General features: G+C 40.4%; 1 protein-coding gene across 1 annotated transcript; it reads left to right on the forward strand.

Annotated features, from left to right (window-relative positions):
- The first annotated feature begins 8,741 nt into the window (after positions 1-8,741).
- Positions 8,742-21,375, forward strand: LOC130121442 (myosin heavy chain, fast skeletal muscle-like). The gene is made up of 39 exons (XM_056290227.1): positions 8,742-8,948; positions 9,032-9,175; positions 9,266-9,422; positions 9,516-9,543; positions 9,639-9,750; positions 9,847-9,939; positions 10,032-10,095; positions 11,046-11,144; positions 11,241-11,344; positions 11,482-11,620; positions 11,836-11,954; positions 12,074-12,223; positions 12,322-12,492; positions 12,601-12,904; positions 13,100-13,170; positions 14,482-14,569; positions 15,247-15,364; positions 15,457-15,580; positions 15,679-15,815; positions 15,911-16,166; positions 16,278-16,520; positions 16,642-16,818; positions 16,910-17,055; positions 17,167-17,257; positions 17,356-17,745; positions 17,851-17,977; positions 18,127-18,245; positions 18,339-18,535; positions 18,636-18,819; positions 18,906-19,071; positions 19,196-19,320; positions 19,476-19,784; positions 19,873-20,076; positions 20,206-20,331; positions 20,434-20,604; positions 20,710-20,814; positions 20,912-21,007; positions 21,119-21,250; positions 21,355-21,375. Exons 1-39 carry the CDS (start codon positions 8,742-8,744, stop codon positions 21,373-21,375), a joined length of 5,814 nt encoding a protein of 1,937 aa, XP_056146202.1.
- Positions 21,376-22,538: the final 1,163 nt, after the last annotated feature.

Consider the following 22,538-nt stretch of genomic DNA (forward strand, 5'->3'; position numbering starts at 1 on the left):
ACTTGTGGGAGCTGCTTCTGGAAGCGTGGGGTGCAATTTCTCCAGATTACCTCAACAAATTAACAGCTAGAATGCCAAAGGTCTGCAATGCTGTAATTGCTGCAAATGGAGGATTCTTTGACGAAAGCAAAGTTTGATGTAAAAAAAATCTTATTTCAAATACAAATCATTATTTCTAACCTTGTCAATGTCTTGACTCTATTTTCTATTCATTTCACAACATATGGTGGTGAATAAGTGTGACTTTTCATGGAAAACACGAAATTGTTTGGGTGATCCCAAACTTTTGAACGGTAGTGTATGTCCACCTGCACAGCTCTTTTATCCCATACACAGGATTTCATACACTATGCGTGGTCTCACGCATGTGCACACTTCCTAAGACGCAGTACCAGCAACAGGCATGAAATGGCGACAACTGAACAATTATCTGAACAAGTTACCACAGAATAGCTCCTCGTAAAATAGTAACATTAACACTTTTCTTACAACATAAACCCACATCTCTACGTATCACCAAAACATTACTATGAGATATTTACAATCTACTATGACAGGATACCATTTTATTGGGCTAACCTAGACTACTCGCTAGCATGGCGTTTGTTACCCTCAGCAAGTCGAGACAATTAAATATCAACCCAAAACACAACATTCCTATCACATTTGCACTAAAACACTACTGAATACTGTCTTGATTATATATTTTGTCTAAGACTAAATTAGGGAGTTATAATATCTTTTGGCAGTACCCGTGAATCAAAAAGAGAGGCACGATGAAAGTACGTTATCACTCAAGCTCGCGCCAGTTTATTTCCGGTCTAGTTTAAGGAAGCTTTGCTCTCTTTCGTATTGATCCCAGAAGCGCTGCAGCGCCACCTATTGACTTGGTGGTGTAAACCCACATTGTATTTTTTCTTAAATTTATTTCTAGTTTTTCCCCTTATCCCACCCGATTAACCCAATGGCATATGGCCGGAACTCTTGTCGAATAACTCCCCTAGCTCACGTTTCCACAGGAAGGAGATAGTCGTAACACCAGCTTCCTTCAAACTCGTGTCGGCTGCTCTCGCTATTTTACACGCTGAAGCCTCGCGTGGATTGCATCACCTTCAGGCCGCGAAGGAGGAGTAGGGAGAATGCTTTCAGTTGCTTGGCTGCAGGCGCCCGGGTGGGCCAGAGGGGTCGCTGGAGAACGACGAGTCCCCGAACACTACACCGATCTACACCCACTATCCCTCGGGTAAGGGTGGCCTAATGAATGCCTTACCCCGTGGACGCTCTGGCCGTGACCGGTTATGGCGAGTCTGGGATACAAACATCCCAGCCACATGACGAGCGGATTGCAAGAACGGCGGTTTATTCCGCTCGACCACCAGAGCGGCCCGCTGACTGAGATGTATGAGAAATACTCCCAAGCATCTGATAGGAACAGAGGGGTGATCTCGGCTCGGGAGTAAAAGCAAAATTACAGGTAGTTGACAATGCAACTCCAAAATTTTTTAAGGCCAGATCAGTACCTTATGCGTTGAGTGCAGCAGTGGAGCAGCAGCTCACAAAGCTGAAAGAGAAAGGTGTGTTGACTCCTGTAGAGTACAGTGAGTGGGCAACACCCATTGTGTGCATCCCAGAAATCAATGGGGAAGTTAGGATTTGTGGGGATTATAAGGTCACCATAAACACATGGTTAGAGACAGACAAATACCCACTACCGAAGACGCAAGACTTGTTTGCTAAATTAGCAGGTGGCAAATATTTTACCAAGATAGACCTAACACAAGCCTACCAACAGGTTGAGTTAGATGAGAAATCGAAGCAGTACCTTACCATAAATACACCAAAAGGTCTCTATCGACTGAATAGGTTGCCATATGGAGTAGCAAGTTCACTGGCAATATTCCGACGTATTATGGATCAGGTGCTACAGGGTCTTCCAAGTGTTGTCTGTTATCTAGATGACATTCTGATCACAGGGGAAACAGAAAGCCAACACTGGGAAAATGTGGGATAGGTCTTAGAACGGCTCCAAGACAGAGGTATTAGGGTAAACAAAGAGAAATGTGCCTTCTGTCAACCAAGTGTAACGTACCTGGGACACAAAATAGACAGAGATGGGTTACACCAAATACTAGAGAAAATGGAAGCCACAGCAAGTGCTCCACAGCCAAAGAATACTACAGAGCTTAGAGCATTCCTATCTTTACTGACATATTATGGAAAATTCGTTGAGAACTTGTCTACCATCATCAAATCTATGACGGTGCTGTTACAGAAAGACAGCCCATGGAACCGGTCTCCCAGTTGCCAAGCAGCTTTTGAGAATGCAAAAAGGCAGTTGTCATCCTCAACTGCCCTTACTCACTTTGACCCTCAGTTGCCTATAATATTGGCTTGTGACATAAGGATTAGGAGCACTGATATCACACAAGATGCCAGATGGTAGCAAAAGGCCAATAGCGTAAGTATCACGCCCTCTAAGCAAGACTGAAATAAACTACTTCAAAATTTGGAAAGAAGCACTAGGCATGATATTTGGGGAACAGAAATTTAGGGATTATCTGTATGGAAGGAAATTCATATTTGTTACTGATAGCCACTAGTAAAGATTCTGGGGCCAAAGACAGGGCTGCCAGCGTTAGCCGCTGCCCGCCTGCAGACATGGGCGCTACTTCTCTCAGCCTATCAGTATGACATCGTATGCAAACCGTCCTTGGAGCATGCAAACGCAGACGGTTTATCAAGCTTGCCTTTACAGAAAGAAGCACCACAGAGCAATCCTGATTTTAGAGTGTCATGGTTAGAAGCCATCCCTGTTTCAGCCAAAGACATTAGGAACGAGACGGAAAAAGACAGGGTGCTTACCAAAGTTAGGCATTTCACACAGAATGGTTGGCCTAAACATGTTACAGATGAGATGTTAAAACCATTCTGGAACAAACGTGAGGAACTCACAGTGGAAGCAGATTGTGTGCTATGGGGGTTACATGTGATCATACCCACAACACTGAGACCTAAAATGTTGAAAGAGTTACATGAAGAACATATGGGCATTGTTAAGTCAAAAGCAGTAGCCAGGGTGGGTCGGGCCCTTTAGTCGGGGCGCTGCCCCGTGTCTCCCGCTCCGCGTGTCTGCTTGTCCGTGCGCGTTACAGTATTGTCTAGTAGGGACACCACTGCTTGCTGACAGACGTTTTGTTTTTTTGAGTTTTTTTCCCTCCTCTCTCTTTTGGCTGCTTTTTTGTTTTTGTTGTAACTTTTGTTTTTTCTTTCCTTTTTTATTGTTATTTTCAGTTTATTTTCTGAGGGAGTAATGCTGATTTTGTGTATTACATTTTTGATTGTCACTTTTTTACAGTATTTTGATAATAGAGAAGTTTATCGTATATGTACATATACATATATATTTATACCTGTTTTGAATAAAAAAAAATTGTAATGCACTGGTGGCGCACTTGTATTTTCATGTAAAACTTAATAAACAAAGTAAAAAAAAGAAAAGAAAGAAAAAAGCAGTAGCCAGAAGCCTTTTTGGGTGGCCAAACCTAGATAAAGAAATCGAACAAATGGTAAATAGCTGCTGCTAGTACCTGTAACTTAAATGCACTGAACGAGTCAATGATTCCTGATCAAATTGTGTTCGGCGCATGTGACAAGAAAGTCAGAGAAATATTGTTAAGAGAAGCAGAACTCAGTTTGGACAACGCTGTGAAAATATGCCAGGCCAGCGAGTTAGCTAAACAGCATGTGGAAACGTTTGACGGTGCTGCTAAGGGGCTAGCTTTAGCTCTGCCAAGTGTTAATGTAGACGCCGTTTCATTCAAGGAAAATGGACGCGGAAAATACCGAGGCGCTCGAAGCAAGCAAAGTGACACATTTAGCTGCAAACGTTGTGGAGATACTCACAAACCAAGGCAATGCCCAGCATTTGGTAAAACGTGCTCCAGGTGTGAGGGACAAAACCACTATGCAAAAATGTGTTTTTCAAGAGAAAGGAAAGAAGGCAAGGTGTATGTAGTGGATGAAACTGATAAGGACAGTGATTCACTCAGTGATTCATTTCTAGTGAACTTGGTTTGCTGTGACTTGGAAAAAAACGTGTGCAGCCAACTAAGAGTAGACATTGGACATCAAGTCAGTGCACTGGGAACAGACAAATGGACGGCACCTCTGTTAGTTAACGGGACAAGGGTGTTCTTCTTTTTTGATCCCTCACGCAGAGCAAAAATGTCTACAGATGCATCCAAAGACGGATTTGGTGCTGTGCTTCTCCAGGCTGACGACGACGATAATTGGAGACAAGCAGCATATGCGTCCAGAACAATGACAGAGACTGAAACACAATACACCCAAGTTGAAAAGGAGACCCTTGGGTTAGTGTTTGGATGTGAGAAGTTTCATGGCTATGTCTATGGACTACTCACCTTTACAGCAGAAACAGATCACCAACCGCTGAGTTCAATCTTCAGAAAAAAACCTGAAAGACATGTCTCCCTGGATCCAGCGGATGATGATGAGGCTGCAAAGATATGATATGGATCTAGTCTACATGCCAGGTAAATACATCAGTCTGGGTGATGCACTGTCCCGAGCACCTGCACCAGTCACAAACACACAGGTCAGCACCATCTTGGTGGATGTGTAAATCCATGTTAACTTGATTGCTTCCTCCCTCCCAGGGTCAGACATGATGTACAAGAAGATTGTAGTAGAAACGGAAAAAGACGTGACATTGCAGACAGTGATGGCCAACCTCCAACATGGGTGGACAAAAGGTAACTCTCACAATTCTATCCTATCAGGGCAGAGGTCAATGGCCTACTGCTGAGGCAAAATGTGGTTAACGGCCTACTGCTGATGCAAAACAGGATTATCATTTCAGAGTCTATGCACCAAGAGATGCTCAGCCGGATCCACGACGGTCACCTTGGCATTGAAAAGTGGAAAAGAAGGGCTAGGGAAGCTGTTTATTGGCCAGGTATCGATAGAGACATTGAGACACTGATTAGTAAATGTGACAAATGTCAAAGACATCGTCACAAGCAAACTAAGGAACCAATGCTGATTCAAGACATGCCAGCCGAGCCATGGCAAAAGGTAGGGACAGATCTCTTCCATCTGACTGGAAAGGACTTTCTCTTAGTAACAGACTATTACTCAAACTATCCTGAAATTGCACAGCTAAACAGCACATCTGCAAGCAGTGTTATTACTCACCTGAAAAGCATCTTTGCCAGACACGGAATTCCTCAAACAGTGCAGAGTGACAGTGGCCCCCAGTATAGCTGCCAGTAATTTCCCATGTTTGCAGAACAGTATGGGTTCCAACACACCACATCAAGCCCTCTCCATCCACAAGCAAATGGGAAGGCAGAGAAAGGAGTGGAAATTGCCAAGACTCCTTAAAAAGGCCACTGAAACCAACTCAGACCCTTACCTGGCATTGCTGACCTATCGATCCTCACCTGTGGCCTGTGGAGCATCGCCTGCAGAACACCACACGTACCATAAACTGCGCAACACACTGCCATGCATGCCTGTGAAAAAGGAAAACAGGACACTGACACAGAAACACATGCAGCTCAAGTGGGAACAGAAAAAGAACCACGACAAGGCTGCCAGGAGTCTGAAACCTCTTTCAGAACATGATATGGTCAGAATCGAAGAGCCCTCTGAATGGAACAGAAAGGCAATGGTCATGAAAGAAATCCAAGGTCAGATACCATTAGGACTGAAGATGGACAGGTACGGTGGAGAAACTGAAGAAGTCTGCTTAAGACTCAGGAGACATTTCAGGAACAGGAAGGTGCTGAAGTGACACCTCCTGGTGTGCATCCTCCTGATGTGCACCTGACTGAGTTTCCTCCACCTACCCCAACGACTGAAACACCAGTCATGTGCCAGGTCTAGCAGGCCTAGAACACAGAAAGTTATAATGAACTTGTAGGATAAAGAATTAAAAAAACAAAAACAAAAACAAGAGACTGAGTTTGGTTAGAGATATCCTACAACACATCCGAATGTGGAGTCATTTGAAAACTTACCAAAAAGTTACACTGAGTTGGGATACCTGAGGAGGAAATAATGTGACTTACCTGATTGTTGTTATATAGTATACCTGTACCGAAAAGAAAAGTGTTAAATATATTGTTTACTGTTTAAATGACTAGGTGTGGCAATAGCTTAATGTGACTTACCCGTTTGTTATTTTACCTGAAAAGGAAAGTGTTAAAATGTGGTGTAATGTTAAGATGACTAAGTTTGCTTATACCTTAACAGTCTCTAGCCCTTATACTTACCTTGTATTCTTATTCTTATTATTTTTTTGTATTAACTTCAAAGGAAGGAGGATGTAATGGTATGTGCCCAATGGGCCAGTAGGTGGCAGTATTGGTATATATTGTTTATTGTAAAGGGTTAAGGTTCATGTGCAGAACGTTCTAGGATCAGAGCATGTGACAGCAATGGAGCAGACAAGACGTGATTAAATACACAGAGAAAATATTTACTTTTCAGCTTGACTTATTACATAACAGAACATTACAACACCCCCAAACATTTGTTTATTTACTTGAAGTTAATTTCGACTTAAATCAACATGATGGTTAACTTTTGTTGGTACCTTTAGTAAAATTAACAGCATCTATTACACAATAAAATGACTCCAAATTTACCTGAAAAGCATGTTTTTGGACTTTGGCACTAATGTGACACACCCACAAGGAGAGCATGAAAACTGGGTTTTGATAGGGTCCAGGAGCCTCTTGCTGTGATCACAGAAAAAGGTTTAATTCATTCCTACTGCCATCCATCCAATCCATTATCCAAGCCACTTATCCTAATTAGGGTCGCGGGATGCTGGATCCCATCCAAGCAGTCATTAGGCAGCAGGCAGGGAGACACCCTGGACAGGTCGCCAGTCCATCACAGGGCCAACACATTCACACCTAGGGACAATTTTAGTATGGCCAATTCACCTGACCTACATGCCTCTGGACTGTGGGAGGAAACCGGAGCACCCGAAGGAAACTCACGCAGACACGGGAAGAACATGCAAACTCCACAGAGAATGACCTGGGGTAACCGCCAAGGTTGGACAAACCTGGGGTTCAAACCCAGGACCCTCTTGCTGCGAGGGGACCACGCTAACCACTGCGCCACCATGCCACCCTTGTATTTATTCTATTTACATTTTTAATTTATTTTAATTATTTTATTTTATTAAGCATTAAATGCAGCTTATTAAACCATCCTCTACCTGTGATCACTTTGTTTTAAGTTTCATTCATACTTAAGTGAAATAAACTTCCAAATATATGGGGATCTGCAAAGTATGTACCACTGACACACATGAAAAATGTATGGTTTGTGCAGAAAGTGAGCAGAAAGGTCAAATAAGATAATATCAATGTTTGGCTTAATTTTTGATAACGTCTCAAATAAAGATCAAATTCCAACCTGTGATCTTAACAGCATGTTGAATTACATCATGCTAATTCCAAATTATTTTGTTCACAGAATAAATCAAATTGCGGAAGCAAGTAAAGATATCTCTCCCTAATTAACAAAGACATTAACAGCCAAAATTAATCATTTTTATTACTAAATAAACCATGTTGATGAATTTTAAACATGCGGTGACAGAAATGCAATCCGCAAATCTATAAATACATGCAACACAACACCAACTACAAGCATGTCCACCCGTGGATATGTTTCCATGGCTGAAGTCATATGGGCTTATAAGCATTAAGCGTGCCAAGATAGGGCTGCCAATTATGGTTGCAATGTGACAGGCAGTATATAATATTAACCTGATCTATTTATAGACTACCATTAGTTACATATGTCAGATTGAATGATCTGATTTTAAAGCATTTCTAAAAACTTTAGAAAAGTAATACTTTTGATATTTTATTATTAAATCTCAACATTTACATCCTCACTCACTACGACACTATGTATAAAATCTTAAAATATGACAAAATATCCGTTAATGTGATTAAACTGTTTGGATATATTACTTAAAATATATGTTAAATAACATCTCACTGTAGCACACACTGGATTTATGTGAATGGTACTGTGGATTTAATTCTTCACAGATGTGTATCAGTGGGAAGTTCGAATGTAAATGAAATACACAAGAGCCTTTTAAAGACATGACATGTATAGTTTCTGCTTGCCTGGCAGACTGACATCAATATAAGGGGGCTCATCATGAGATGAAGAGGCTGCAGGGGATTTCAGACTCTTCCAACCTGTGGTAAGTCAGACTGATGGCTTCATGCATTAGAGAAGAACTTTGATTCAGACTGTTTCTTAAAGTGATATAACCAAAGTCTGATGTGAGGTGTTTGATTTCTTGAATTAAAGTTATTAAAAAAGATAAAATTTAAATAATCCAATGAGAGAGTTGGGAAAAAGTTAACTTCAGTAGTGAAATAATCTAATCGCCAAATAACTGTGACATTTGCATATTTTTAATTTTACGCAATATGGACATTTACGAGAGCACTTAAAGTGGAATTCGCCACTTGCTCCAGTCAACACAAATATGTTTTCATTAAGGGTCGACACCTGTGGAAAATTTCTCTGTGACTGGGTAGAAGAAAAAGGTGAGAATTGCATAAATGTCATAATTCATAGAAATGCTCTGCCATGTTCAGATTCAAAAGTAAAGCACATATTTGTCAAATAAGAGAAATTTAGTTATAATGGTCTGCCTACAGAAAACTACCACCATGAGTACGGACGCGGAGATGGCCATTTATGGCAAGGCTGCCATTTATCTCCGTAAGCCTGAGAAAGAGAGGATTGAGGCTCAAAACAAACCTTTTGATGCCAAGAGTGCTGCATATGTGGCTGATGCTAAGGAGCTGTACCTCAAATGTACAATCCTGAAGAAAGACGGTGGCAAAGTCACCGTTAAAGTGCTTGACACCCAGGACGTAGGTGAACGTTCATTTGAATGAATTGGTTAGAGTAATACTTGCAGAACTTTTTTACGAGTAACTCTCTTTCCATGCTTTAGGAGAGAACAGTTAAGGAGGATGATGTGACCCCAATGAACCCTCCCAAGTTCGACAAAATTGAGGACATGGCCATGATGACCCATCTCAATGAAGCCTCTGTGCTGTATAACCTCAAAGAGCGTTATGCCGCATGGATGATTTACGTGAGAAAGCGTACTGGCTAAAGAACAATATTCATCTAGGACCCATGGACAGCATATGGTAAATGTTCATCTGTCTCTCATCTCTCTTAGACCTACTCTGGGCTCTTCTGTGCCACCGTGAACCCCTACAAGTGGCTCCCAGTGTACGATTCTGAGGTTGTTGCTGCCTACAGAGGCAAAAAGCGTATGGAGGCTCCACCCCATATCTTCTCTGTCTCTGACAATGCCTATCAGAACATGCTTACTGGTACGTCCTAGTCATAAAAATATATTAATTGACATTGCAATTAATTTCTGTTACATAAATGTAAAACCTAATTCTTTCCTTTTCCTTTAACAGACAGGGAGAATCAGTCTGTGTTGATCACGTATGTTTCACATTTGTTGACCCTCTATAATACCAACATGATCAAAGACATTGAGTAAATTCTATTAATCTGTGTATTTATAAATCTTTACCCAGTGGAGAATCTGGTGCTGGAAAGACTGTGAACACTAAGCGTGTCATTCAGTACTTTGCCACAATCTCTGTGGGTGGAGAAAAGAAGAAGGACCAAACTCCTGGGAAGATGCAGGTATATTTATTCAAGTAGTTTTCAAACAAATTGGAAATGTTCTTGGCGTCAAAAAATGTGCGGCTATCAACATCACATTTAAAACTCCTCATGTAGGGCTCACTGGAGGATCAGATTATTGCAGCAAATCCCTTGCTGGAGGCCTATGGTAATGCCAAGACTGTGAGGAATGACAACTCCTCTCGCTTTGTAAGTGTGGATAACCATAAATATATATTGAATTTTCTGGATTGTATAATTCTTCTGTGGTGGGATTCTAAAAATGATCCTTTCCCTGACAGGGTAAATTCATCAGAATCCATTTTGGCACTTCTGGTAAACTGTCTAGTGCCGATATTGAGACTTGTAAGTATCAACCACATGTGCTAAAGTTAAACAATAGAATATAAGAAGGAGTTTGTTATCGTGAATAACATCATGGGCTGAGATTTGTTTGCAGGCAAAAATGAAAGGAAAGTGGCACACATTAAGACAGCCATGCTCTTATTGCAATAGTACACAACCTCAAGTGTTCTGTGGTTTTTACACCACAAATCAATCAAGTTGCATTTTTTATAGCACTTTTCTGGCTAAAACAGCCAGTCAATGAGCTTTACAATTTATTACATTTTACAACATTTTAATAAACTAAAGAAACTAAACCAGGAAATACTATTTAGAATTTTTTTATGGTGAGCAATTTCTTCCACCAAAGAATGTGGTTCCACCACAAGTGGATCGCTGATATGAAACTAAGACTGCAGATAACAGAGGAAACATATGTCACTAGCAAATTAGTAAGTAAACACATTGTAACACAGTAAACAAGAACATTATTAAAATGAATAACAGTAAGCTAGCTTGCTGCTTTTTAGGGAAAAGGAATTATTTTTGCAGGTAAATGTTGATCTTTACACTGCAGTTCATTCTGCAGTTACAGAAGGTGTGTGCTTTACGATTAATATTACATTACAGTTTCCTTTATTACATTATAGTTTCCTTCATTGGTCTCCTCCAGCTCCAGTTAATCTAACAAAATATATGGATAAATAAACACTAAACCAAATTGTACAATTTGATACGTGTCCATTGTTGACAAGGTCACTTGATGACAACTGCTGAAATCAGCCGTTGATGAAATCAGCTGTTACAAGCAGAATAATAGAAGCGAAGTGATAAGCACCCGTGATGTTATCGTAAATAACGCAGATCTCTCAGCCAATCAGACTGCTTGATCACAAACCACTGTTGCATAAATTATTACAATATTTATTGGCTAGATTGCCTACATTTTTAACCTCGGGTAACACTTACAGATCTGCTGGAGAAGTCCAGAGTGACATTCCAGCTTCCAGATGAGAGAGGCTACCACATCTTCTACCAGATGATGACCAACCACAAACCTGAGCTGATTGGTGAGCTGAATAAGAGCAAGTAGAAAATGATTGCAAACAAATTTGTTAAATGTTTTCATGTGTCACTTAATCCCTTCAACCTTTTTAAATTCACAGAAATGACGCTCATCACCACCAACCCATATGATTTCCCCATGTGCAGCCAGGGTCAGATCACTGTGGCTAGCATTAATGACGTTGAAGAGTTGGTTGCTACTGATGTTAGTGATCTTCCCTTTAATATCAAATATATGTTTTGTTATCTTTTTGTCGTTTCAGTATGTGACCACAATTCACTGTAAATTATTATCTCTAAAATGATTTCTGTACAAAATGTCAACACTTGTTGTGAATACAGACAGCCATTGATATCCTGGGCTTCACCAATGAAGAGAAGATGTACATCTATAAGCTGACAGGTGCTGTGCTTCACCATGGTAACATGAAGTTCAAGCAGAAGCAGCGTGAGGAGCAGGCTGAGCCAGATGGCACAGAGGGTGAGTATTACATTTATTTAAAATGGTGCTGTTTCATTGATGTTGAGGATTTTATTTTCTTTGATGAAACATTTAACAATTATTGTCACAAGAATTATTATTAGGTTAATACTCCTGCCATTGCCCTTGTCCATGGTACTGGTCATAGAAAATGAATCTGTAAAGTTATCTTCATAAATCTTGATTGTGTATATGTATTGTATATGACTCTTCAGATGCCGACAAGGTAGCCTATCTACTGGGCCTGAACTCTGCTGACATGCTGAAGGCTCTGTGCTACCCCAGAGTGAAGGTCGGAAATGAGTTCGTCACAAAAGGACAGACTGTGCCTCAGGTGAGCACTGTGCCTTCATATTTGCCTATACCACTCTGTTGTTGAATTGATTTCAATAATTACCTCTCTACTTATTTAAAGATATCAATTATGTTTAATCATATTACTGGTTTCTGTAGGTTCATAACTCAGTCAGTGCCCTGGCTAAGTCTATCTATGAGAGGATGTTCTTGTGGATGGTCATCCGTATCAATCAGATGCTGGACACCAAGCAGCCAAGGCAGTTCTTCATTGGTGTCCTGGACATTGCTGGTTTTGAGATCTTTGATGTAAGTTTACATTCATCTTTAAACTCGTCTTTAGGAGGTTGATTAATTTCATGATTTTAACTATTAACTTATAACAACGAACCATTTCTCGTTTTCAGTTCAACAGCATGGAGCAGCTGTGCATTAACTTCACCAATGAGAAGCTTCAGCAGTTCTTCAATCACCACATGTTTGTTCTGGAGCAAGAAGAGTACAAGAAGGAGGGTATCATTTGGGAATTCATTGACTTTGGCATGGACTTGGCTGCCTGTATTGAGCTTATTGAGAAGGTAAACTATCAACCTTAAATTTCAAGTAATGGCTATCTTAATATTGTTATTAATCATAGTATGCATAGTGTCAAGAATCATGTACTTTTATTCTTTCATATACCATAGCCCATGGGTATCTTCTCCATCCTTGAAGAGGAGTGCATGTTCCCTAAGGCTTCAGACACAACCTTCAAAAACAAGCTGTATGACCAGCATCTTGGAAAGAACAAAGCTTTTGAGAAGCCAAAACCTGCCAAGGGCAAAGCTGAGGCCCACTTCTCTCTGGTGCACTATGCTGGAACTGTGGACTACAATATTGCTGGGTGGCTGGACAAGAACAAGGATCCTCTGAACGACTCCGTTGTGCAGTTGTACCAGAAGTCAGCGGTTAAATTGCTGTCTGTTCTGTATCCCCCTGTTGCTGCTGAAGGTACAATAATAGCAAACGGATTTTAAATTTTACATTTTCAACAGATGCTTTTCTTTTTTGTTTTCATTACTAAGATTCCTCATAGTAATATATTTTGACAGTAATACTCAGTTTTTATATATGTGCCAAAAACGTTTTTACCAAATCGAAAAAAAAAAAATCATCATTGAATCTTGTCATGTTAAATAACAGAAGCTGGAGGTGGTGGCAAGAAGGGGGGCAAGAAGAAGGGTGGTTCTATGCAGACTGTGTCTTCACAGTTCAGGGTAAGGTTTAAGATAAGATAAACACTATATGGTTAATAATTTACTATGCAATTGTATATACACTACCGTTCAAAAGTTTGGGATCACCCAAACAATTTTGTGTTTTCCATGAAAAGTCACACTTATTCACCACCATATGTTGTGAAATGAATAGAAAATAGAGTCAAGACATTGACAAGGTTAGAAATAATGATTTGTATTTGAAATAAGATTTTTTTTACATCAAACTTTGCTTTCGTCAAAGAATCCTCCATTTGCAGCAATTACAGCATTGCAGACCTTTGGCATTCTAGCTGTTAATTTGTTGAGGTAATCTGGAGAAATTGCACCCCACGCTTCCAGAAGCAGCTCCCACAAGTTGGATTGGTTGGATGGGCACTTCTTTGAGCAGATTGAGTTTCTGGAGCATCACATTTGTGGGGTCAATTAAACGCTCAAAATGGCCAGAAAAAGAGAACTTTCATCTGAAACTCGACAGTCTATTCTTGTTCTTAGAAATGAAGGCTATTCCATGCGAGAAATTGCTAAGAAATTGAAGATTTCCTACACCGGTGTGTACTACTCCCTTCAGAGGACAGCACAAACAGGCTCTAACCAGAGTAGAAAAAGAAGTGGGAGGCCGCGTTGCACAACTGAGCAAGAAGATAAGTACATTAGAGTCTCTAGTTTGAGAAACAGACGCCTCACAGGTCCCCAACTGGCATCTTCATTAAATAGTACCTGTTAGAGCCTGTTTGTGCTGTCCTCTGAAGGGAGTAGTACACACCGGTGTAGGAAATCTTCAATTTCTTAGCAATTTCTCGCATGGAATAGCCTTCATTTCTAAGAACAAGAATAGACTGTCGAGTTTCAGATGAAAGTTCTCTTTTTCTGGCCATTTTGAGCGTTTAATTGACCCCACAAATGTGATGCTCCAGAAACTCAATCTGCTCAAAGAAGTGCCCATCCAACCAATCCAACTTGTGGGAGCTGCTTCTGGAAGCGTGGGGTGCAATTTCTCCAGATTACCTCAACAAATTAACAGCTAGAATGCCAAAGGTCTGCAATGCTGTAATTGCTGCAAATGGAGGATTCTTTAACGAAAGCAAAGTTTGATGTAAAAAAAATCTTATTTCAAATAAAAATCATTATTTCTAACCTTGTCAATGTCTTGACTCTATTTTCTATTCATTTCACAACATATGGTGGTGAATAAGTGTGACTTTTCATGGAAAACACGAAATTGTTTGGGTGATCCCAAACTTTTGAACGGTAGTGTATATATGCATAAATGTAAAATACTGATATTTATTTTAAATGTTCTATCTATAGGAAAACTTGGGAAAGCTGATGACTAACTTGAGAAGCACCCATCCTCACTTTGTGCGTTGCCTGATTCCCAATGAGTCAAAAACTCCAGGTACCTTGACTATGAAAAATGATCTGTTCACTGTAGAGCAGTGGTTCTCAACCTTTTTGGGGTCCTGGACCCCCTGCGTATTTTTATCTACCCTGAGGACCCCTCCACCTGGTCTTGGGGGAGGGGGGTTGCAATTTGATAGAAACAGTAGAAACTGCATTTTAAATTGCATTATAGCATTTATTCAGTCTTTGGGGCAAAAATAAGAGCTTTCAGTTGTAACTTAGATATAGTTAACAAAACAGAATTCTTATGCAGTAAGTTTCAGATATATGTAACAAAACAGAATATGTATTCAGTAACTTTCAGATATATGTAACAACAGAATTTTTATGCAGTAACTTTTAACAATGCAAACGGGAGCGAGATCTCTGCTTAAAATACAATAAATTACACTTGTGAAACAGATGTAATTAGAGAAAAAAATCCTGTTACCCTTTATAGTTTAGGTAGATAAAGGTCTCAGTCACATTTGAGTAAAATAATCCTATTTCTATAAATGTCATAGGATCTTTTTTTAAAGATATTTTATTTTCACGGACCCCTTGCAATTACACCACGGACCACTAGGGGTCCGCGGACCCCGGGTTGAGAAACACTGCTGTAGAGTATATTAGCTTCATGTTTAAATGAACCTTAAGGGAAGGATCTAATTATGCTTTAATAATTTTTTACAGGTCTGATGGAGAACTTCTTGGTTATCCACCAGCTGAGGTGTAACGGTGTACTGGAGGGTATCAGAATTTGCAGAAAAGGTTTCCCCAGCAGAATCCTCTATGGTGACTTCAAGCAAAGGTAACCATTGAACTTTCAGCGGTAAAGAGGTTTATAAGCACAAACAAAGTACAAATTATACCAAGACATTGTCATGAACTCTTTCACAAAAGGTACAAAGTGTTGAATGCCAGTGTCATCCCTGAGGGCCAGTTCATTGACAACAAGAAGGCTTCTGAGAAGCTTCTTGGGTCAATTGATGTTGATCATGAGCAGTACAAGTTTGGACACACCAAGGTAAACATTACTGTGATATTTTGATGAAACAATAAAATTGAATTCTATTTCACAGCTGAATGACTGCTGATTCTGATATTTTGTTTTACCCTCCACAGGTGTTCTTCAAAGCTGGTCTGCTGGGTACTCTTGAGGAGATGCGAGATGAGAAGCTTGCTTCTCTGGTCTCCATGACTCAGGCCCTCTGCCGTGCTTACCTAATGAGAAAGGAGTTTGTTAAAATGATGGAACGCAGGTATGTTCCAAGAAATAAATTTAAAAAATAAAAATTCATGAAATATGCAGTCTCAGAATGGTGTTGTCCTTAACAGTAATATATTCATGCCTTAGGGAAGCCGTTTACACCATCCAGTACAACGTCCGCTCTTTCATGAATGTCAAACACTGGCCATGGATGAAGGTGTACTACAAGATCAAGCCTCTTTTGAAGACTGCTGAAACTGAAAAGGAGCTTGCTAATATGAAGGAGAACTATGAGAAAATGACATCAGACCTGGCTGCTGCTCTGGCCAAGAAGAAGGAACTGGAGGAGAAGATGGTTTCTCTTATGCAAGAGAAGAATGACCTGCAGCTACAAGTCGCATCTGTTAGTAGACTACAAAACACAGTTTTAAGTCTGACTTTAAACATAGATGATATTGACATATCCTCCATGTTCTGATGTTGTTGTTGTTGTTGTTGTTAATTTGTGATCTAGGAATCAGAGAATCTGTCAGATGCTGAGGAGAGATGCGAAGGACTTATCAAGAGTAAGATCCAACTGGAGGCTAAACTCAAAGAGACAACTGAGAGACTGGAGGATGAGGAGGAAATTAATGCTGAGTTGACTGCCAAGAAGAGGAAGTTGGAGGATGAATGCTCTGAGCTTAAGAAAGATATTGATGACCTGGAGCTTACCTTGGCCAAAGTGGAGAAGGAGAAACATGCCACTGAGAACAAGGTTCATGAATGTTCATTTATTCTGCTATCAACAAGAATTAATATTCATAGAATAATCTGCAATTTATATTACCTGTCGTGATCCATCCATGTCTTTTATTTCATTTTATTTGTATATGTAGGTGAAGAACCTGACTGAGGAGATGGCCTCTCAGGATGAAAGCATTGCTAAGCTGACAAAGGAGAAAAAAGCCCTTCAAGAGGCACATCAACAGACTCTTGATGATCTACAGGCAGAAGAAGATAAAGTCAATACTTTGACCAAATCCAAAACCAAGCTTGAGCAGCAAGTGGATGATGTGAGGCTTTTGAAAGTTTAATTATGTACTAAGAGTTTTATAAGAGATATTTCTACTCTTGAACTTTAATAACAAACATGTTGATTTGCAGCTTGAAGGTTCGCTGGAGCAAGAGAAGAAGCTCCGCATGGACCTTGAGAGAGCCAAGAGGAAGCTTGAGGGTGATCTGAAACTTGCTCAGGAATCCATCATGGACCTTGAGAATGACAAACAGCAGTCTGACGAAAAACTAAAGAAGTAATTGTTTCAATAACAATTGTCAATTCTGGCTAAGCTTTTAGAGTTCATTCAAAGTATACACTTTGGGATTAGCTTACAAATGAGCTAACTGTACAATTTACTCATCAGGAAGGACTTTGAGACAAGCCAGCTTCTGAGTAAGATTGAGGATGAGCAATCTTTGGGTGCTCAGCTACAAAAGAAGATCAAGGAGCTCCAGGTTTTTTCAATAAAAAAACAAAACCTTGTTTCTCTTCATGAAGCATCATACGCTGTTATCTGTAAAAGAATATATTTTAATAAAATATTCTTTTAAAGGCTCGTATTGAGGAACTGGAGGAAGAAATTGAGGCTGAGCGTGCTGCTCGTGCCAAGGTCGAGAAGCAGAGAGCTGACCTCTCCAGGGAACTTGAAGAGATCAGTGAGAGACTTGAGGAGGCTGGAGGAGCCACTGCCGCTCAGATTGAGATGAACAAGAAGCGTGAAGCTGAGTTCCAGAAGCTGCGTCGTGACCTGGAGGAGTCTACTTTGCAACACGAAGCAACTGCTGCTGCACTCCGCAAGAAGCAGGCTGACAGTGTTGCAGAGCTGGGAGAGCAGATCGACAACCTGCAGCGTGTCAAGCAGAAGCTTGAGAAGGAGAAGAGTGAATTCAAGATGGAGATTGATGACCTCTCCAGCAACATGGAGGCTGTTGCAAAGGCCAAGGTATAATGCTGTTCTTACATGCAAATTCTGTAAGTGCAAGTTGTTAAAAAAAATGTCTTAAAAACTGGAATACCTTTCCTTGACTATTGCAATTTTAATTAACAGGGAAATCTTGAAAAGATGTGCCGCACCCTTGAAGACCAGCTTAGCGAACTCAAATCTAAGAATGATGAGAATGTTCGCCAGATAAATGATATAAGCGGTCAGAGGGCAAGGCTGATGACAGAGAATGGTATGTACTGCCTTCAACATATATTTTTGTAATCCTAAAAATGTGAATTACTATACATACTTAGAGGGATGGTATTTCTTTGAAAAACAACTATTCTGGGCCATAACAAATACAATCTTGAGAAAAACATGAATTTAATTCCTAACCAGGTGAGTTTGGTCGTCAGCTTGAAGAGAAGGAGGCTCTGGTCTCCCAGCTGACCAGAGGCAAACAGGCCTTCACACAGCAGATTGAAGAGCTGAAGAGACAGATAGAGGAGGAGGTTAAGGTGAGTGATGATTTACACCTTATATTTCATATGAATGTCAATGGGAATATTATGTTCATTAAATTGTTTACCAAAAAAAAAAACATTATCTAGGCCAAGAATGCGCTTGCCCATGGCGTGCAATCCGCTCGCCATGACTGTGATCTTCTGAGGGAGCAGTTTGAAGAGGAGCAGGAGGCCAAGGCTGAGCTGCAGCGTGGAATGTCTAAGGCCAACAGTGAAGTGGCCCAGTGGAGAACCAAGTATGAAACAGATGCTATCCAGCGCACTGAGGAGCTGGAGGAGTCCAAGTGAGTCAGTTATTCTTTTCTTTTTATTCTCTATTTCATTTTGTTTTTCTTTTTCACTTTTTCCATTATATATGTGATTATTTTGACAAATATTTAACAGGAAAAAGCTTGCCCAGCGACTCCAGGAGGCTGAGGAGCAGATTGAGGCTGTGAATTCCAAGTGTGCCTCTCTGGAGAAGACCAAACAGAGACTCCAGGGTGAAGTGGAGGACCTCATGATTGATGTGGAGAGAGCAAATGGTCTTGCTGCAAACCTTGACAAAAAGCAGAGAAACTTTGATAAGGTGTGATCATGTGTATCCCTATACGTATTATAGCCACTGAAATGAGAACTTTTTACCTTACTTATTTTCTCACAATTATCAAACAGGTCTTGGCAGAATGGAAACAGAAATATGAGGAGGGTCAGGCAGAACTTGAAGGAGCTCAGAAAGAGGCTCGTTCACTCAGCACTGAGCTGTTCAAGATGAAGAACTCCTATGAGGAGGCTCTGGACCAGCTGGAGACCATGAAGCGCGAGAACAAGAACCTGCAGCGTGAGTGTTCACTATTATAAACATCCATCATATTTGGTATAACATTAGTGTATATTATCCTGGATGAATGACATAACCTATATTTCAATGCTTAAAAATACTAAACATATGTAACCCACTGCAGAGGAGATCTCAGATCTGACTGAGCAGATTGGTGAGACTGGAAAGAGCATCCACGAGCTGGAGAAATCCAAGAAGCAGGTGGAGACAGAGAAGGCTGAGATCCAGACAGCTCTTGAGGAGGCTGAGGTAAAATAATCATTGAAAGGAAAGTGTTCAACATTTGCAATGGACAGTATGCTTTTTTTGTGAGCGAAATCTACAAATACAATAGAACAAGGAGGCAAATACAACAAAACATTCAAAAGTCAAGAAGGGCCCCACATTAACAATTCTGATTTTAGGGAACTCTGGAACATGAAGAGTCCAAGATTCTACGTGTCCAGCTGGAACTCAACCAAATTAAGGGTGAGGTTGACAGGAAACTGGCAGAGAAGGATGAGGAGATGGAGCAAATCAAGAGGAACAGCCAGAGGGTGACTGACTCCATGCAGAGCACTCTGGACTCTGAGGTCAGGAGCAGGAATGATGCCCTGAGAATTAAGAAGAAGATGGAGGGAGACCTGAATGAGATGGAGATTCAGCTGAGCCATGCTAACCGCCAGGCTGCTGAGGCCCAGAAGCAGCTGAGGAATGTTCAGGGACAACTTAAGGTACATGACATAACAACTGTAAAACAACCACTGTATATCAGTCAATGTGATCAGTCTTGAACTATTTCTGTCATAATTTTCCCACAAGGATGCCCAGTTGCACCTTGATGATGCTCTCAGAGCACAGGAGGATCTGAAGGAGCAGGCTGCCATGGTGGACCGTAGAAATGGTCTCATGGTGGCTGAAATTGAGGAGCTGAGGGCTGCTCTGGAACAGACAGAAAGAGGTCGCAAAGTGGCTGAACAAGAGCTGGTGGACGCCAGTGAACGTGTTGGACTGTTGCATTCTCAGGTAAGCAAATAAACTATTTTAACTCTGACCTGGATTGATACTTTATCAACTGTATTATCTTCATGTCATTGAATATATGTGTATTTTTGTGTTTTTAAAGTCACCAGTAAAATGAAACTATTCTTTCAGAATACAAGCCTTCTGAACACAAAGAAGAAGCTTGAGACTGACCTCGTTCAAGTCCAAAGTGAAGTGGATGACACCGTTCAGGAAGCCAGAAATGCAGAGGACAAGGCCAAGAAGGCCATCACTGATGTAGGTTTATGTTCTATTTGACAGAGTTTTTGTTAATCAACAAATCTGGAGGAGCACACATCTCTTATAAAACTGTAAATGTATAACACGATTAATTTTTAGGCTGCTATGATGGCTGAGGAGCTGAAGAAAGAGCAGGATACTAGTGCTCACCTAGAGAGGATGAAGAAGAACCTGGAGGTCACTGTAAAGGACCTGCAGCATCGTCTGGATGAGGCTGAGAACCTGGCCATGAAGGGTGGCAAGAAACAACTCCAGAAACTGGAATCTAGGGTAAGATAAAACAAGAAACACATCATGGTAAGAAATACACAGTTCAACAGATGAACAAACATAAGAGAATAAACTGTGTTGTTAATGTCTAATTGTTTTCTCAAGGTGCATGAGCTGGAAACAGAAGTCGAGGCTGAACAGAGACGTGGAGCAGATGCTGTTAAGGGTGTTCGCAAATATGAGAGGAGAGTGAAGGAACTTACGTACCAGGTACACTATCTTCATCTCAGATTGACTCTATCAATTAACTTCATGACCATAATCAAATCAACTCTTACTCAAATATAAAATGTCCTATTTACTTTAGACTGAAGAGGACAAAAAGAATGTCACTAGACTGCAGGATCTAGTAGACAAACTTCAGCTGAAGGTGAAAGCCTACAAGAGGCAGGCTGAGGAAGCGGTAGGTTTTGATTTCAGTAATGTGAAATAGTTCTCATGGTTTTTTAATTTATACTACTTTAAGTGACATTCATGTAATTCATAACCGATGCCATCTGTGATGGTTTTACAGGAAGAACAGGCCAACTCTTACCTGTCCAAGTGCAGGAAGGTTCAGCATGAACTGGAGGAGGCTGAGGAACGTGCTGACATCGCCGAGTCTCAAGTCAACAAACTCAGAGCTAAGAGCCGGGACTCTGGCAAGGTAAACGTGTGTAAGAGAATAATAGACAATCAGGCTTTGTGATATTATGTGTAAATTTTATTTATATAAATTTGTAATACATTTTATTTATTTATTCTTTACAGGGAAAGGAAGCGGCTGAATAGATTTGCTGAATTTGTCCATTTTATCAATTTTCTTATTAAGAAGTCATAAAATATGATTCTCTGTTATCAATAAATGTTTCTAAAAATAATTCTCTTGTTGACACGTTATTTTATTTGACTGACCAAGCAGGTTTTATGCTATGTTCTGCATTAGAGTCTTCAGTTAGTTGAAATGTTTATCTTACGTGAAGGACAATCAATAAAAAGTGGTATGTCTAAACTTGGCCGTCAACCACCATACTTAAGATATGGTGGTTGTTGACAAGGTTTAGACTCAATACTTTTGCTATTAAGAAACAAAAGTGAGAAAAACATGGCTTGTGTAATCATAGACATCGTTCACAAAATTCTTTGAAATAGGTTTTTAACTCCACTTAAACATCTGTTAACATTTGGATTTATTAAGCAATACCTTATTTTAGGGTTTCCTATAACGTACAATCCACAGGTGGATAAAGGACAATACATCATATCATCTCACAGTATACATGGCAAATTATTTGCCTATCCGTTTTTTATTGCTCTCTATCAGCATACCATGAATGATATACACGGATAATACCAAGTTTTAGAATAAGAGGGAGAGGATAAGAGACGACAGTTGTAAGGGTGCAGAAAAAAAGATGTTTAGTAATATTCCCAGAGATTTGAATCGGTTCATCTGTAGACAAAGTTCAGCGGGAGAAAAATGTCATCACTCATCTAAGTGACTGTCAATCTCAGCTGACTGCAGATATCTTCAGTCTTATAAAGTGCACAGTTGCACAACGACCAAAACCAGCGATCGATTTCAACTAAAATATTGTGACCAACAATTAGACTTGCAATGGCCACGGGTACTATTCACAGCGAATTGGGGAATAGTTACAATCACAGCATACTAAGAGGGCGACAGATGTCTCTTAGCCCCCCTCTTAAGTTCAGGGAAGGTCATTCCCTCTTCACATAGATGGCCTCTCTGACTTCCTGTTCAAACCAGCGTTCCTCCCTATGAAGGATGTGCGCACCCTCATCCATGATACAGTGGCCTGCAACCACAGACCTGTAGGTGGGTGTAGACTGCGGAGGCCTGGCCTGATGAGGTAGCTCTTCTGTGTTGTGCCACCAGCTTCACCGGTATTGCCAATATTCGTATTATTGTGCTAATTAGAAAAAATGCAGTC

The sequence above is a fragment of the Lampris incognitus genome, chromosome 12 (genome assembly GCF_029633865.1).
Source record: "Lampris incognitus isolate fLamInc1 chromosome 12, fLamInc1.hap2, whole genome shotgun sequence".
In the NCBI taxonomy this organism is placed as follows: domain Eukaryota; kingdom Metazoa; phylum Chordata; class Actinopteri; order Lampriformes; family Lampridae; genus Lampris; species Lampris incognitus.

Excerpts from the sequence above, each read along its gene's own strand:
- LOC130121442 (XM_056290227.1), top strand. The coding sequence starts at position 8,742 with ATGAGTACGGACGCGGAGATGGCCATTTATGGCAAGGCTGCCATTTAT. Across the intron at positions 16,819-16,909 it reads TTGAGCAGCAAGTGGATGAT|CTTGAAGGTTCGCTGGAGCA; the intron begins GTGAGGCTTTTG and ends GTTGATTTGCAG. Across the intron at positions 20,815-20,911 it reads TGAAGGAACTTACGTACCAG|ACTGAAGAGGACAAAAAGAA; the intron begins GTACACTATCTT and ends TATTTACTTTAG.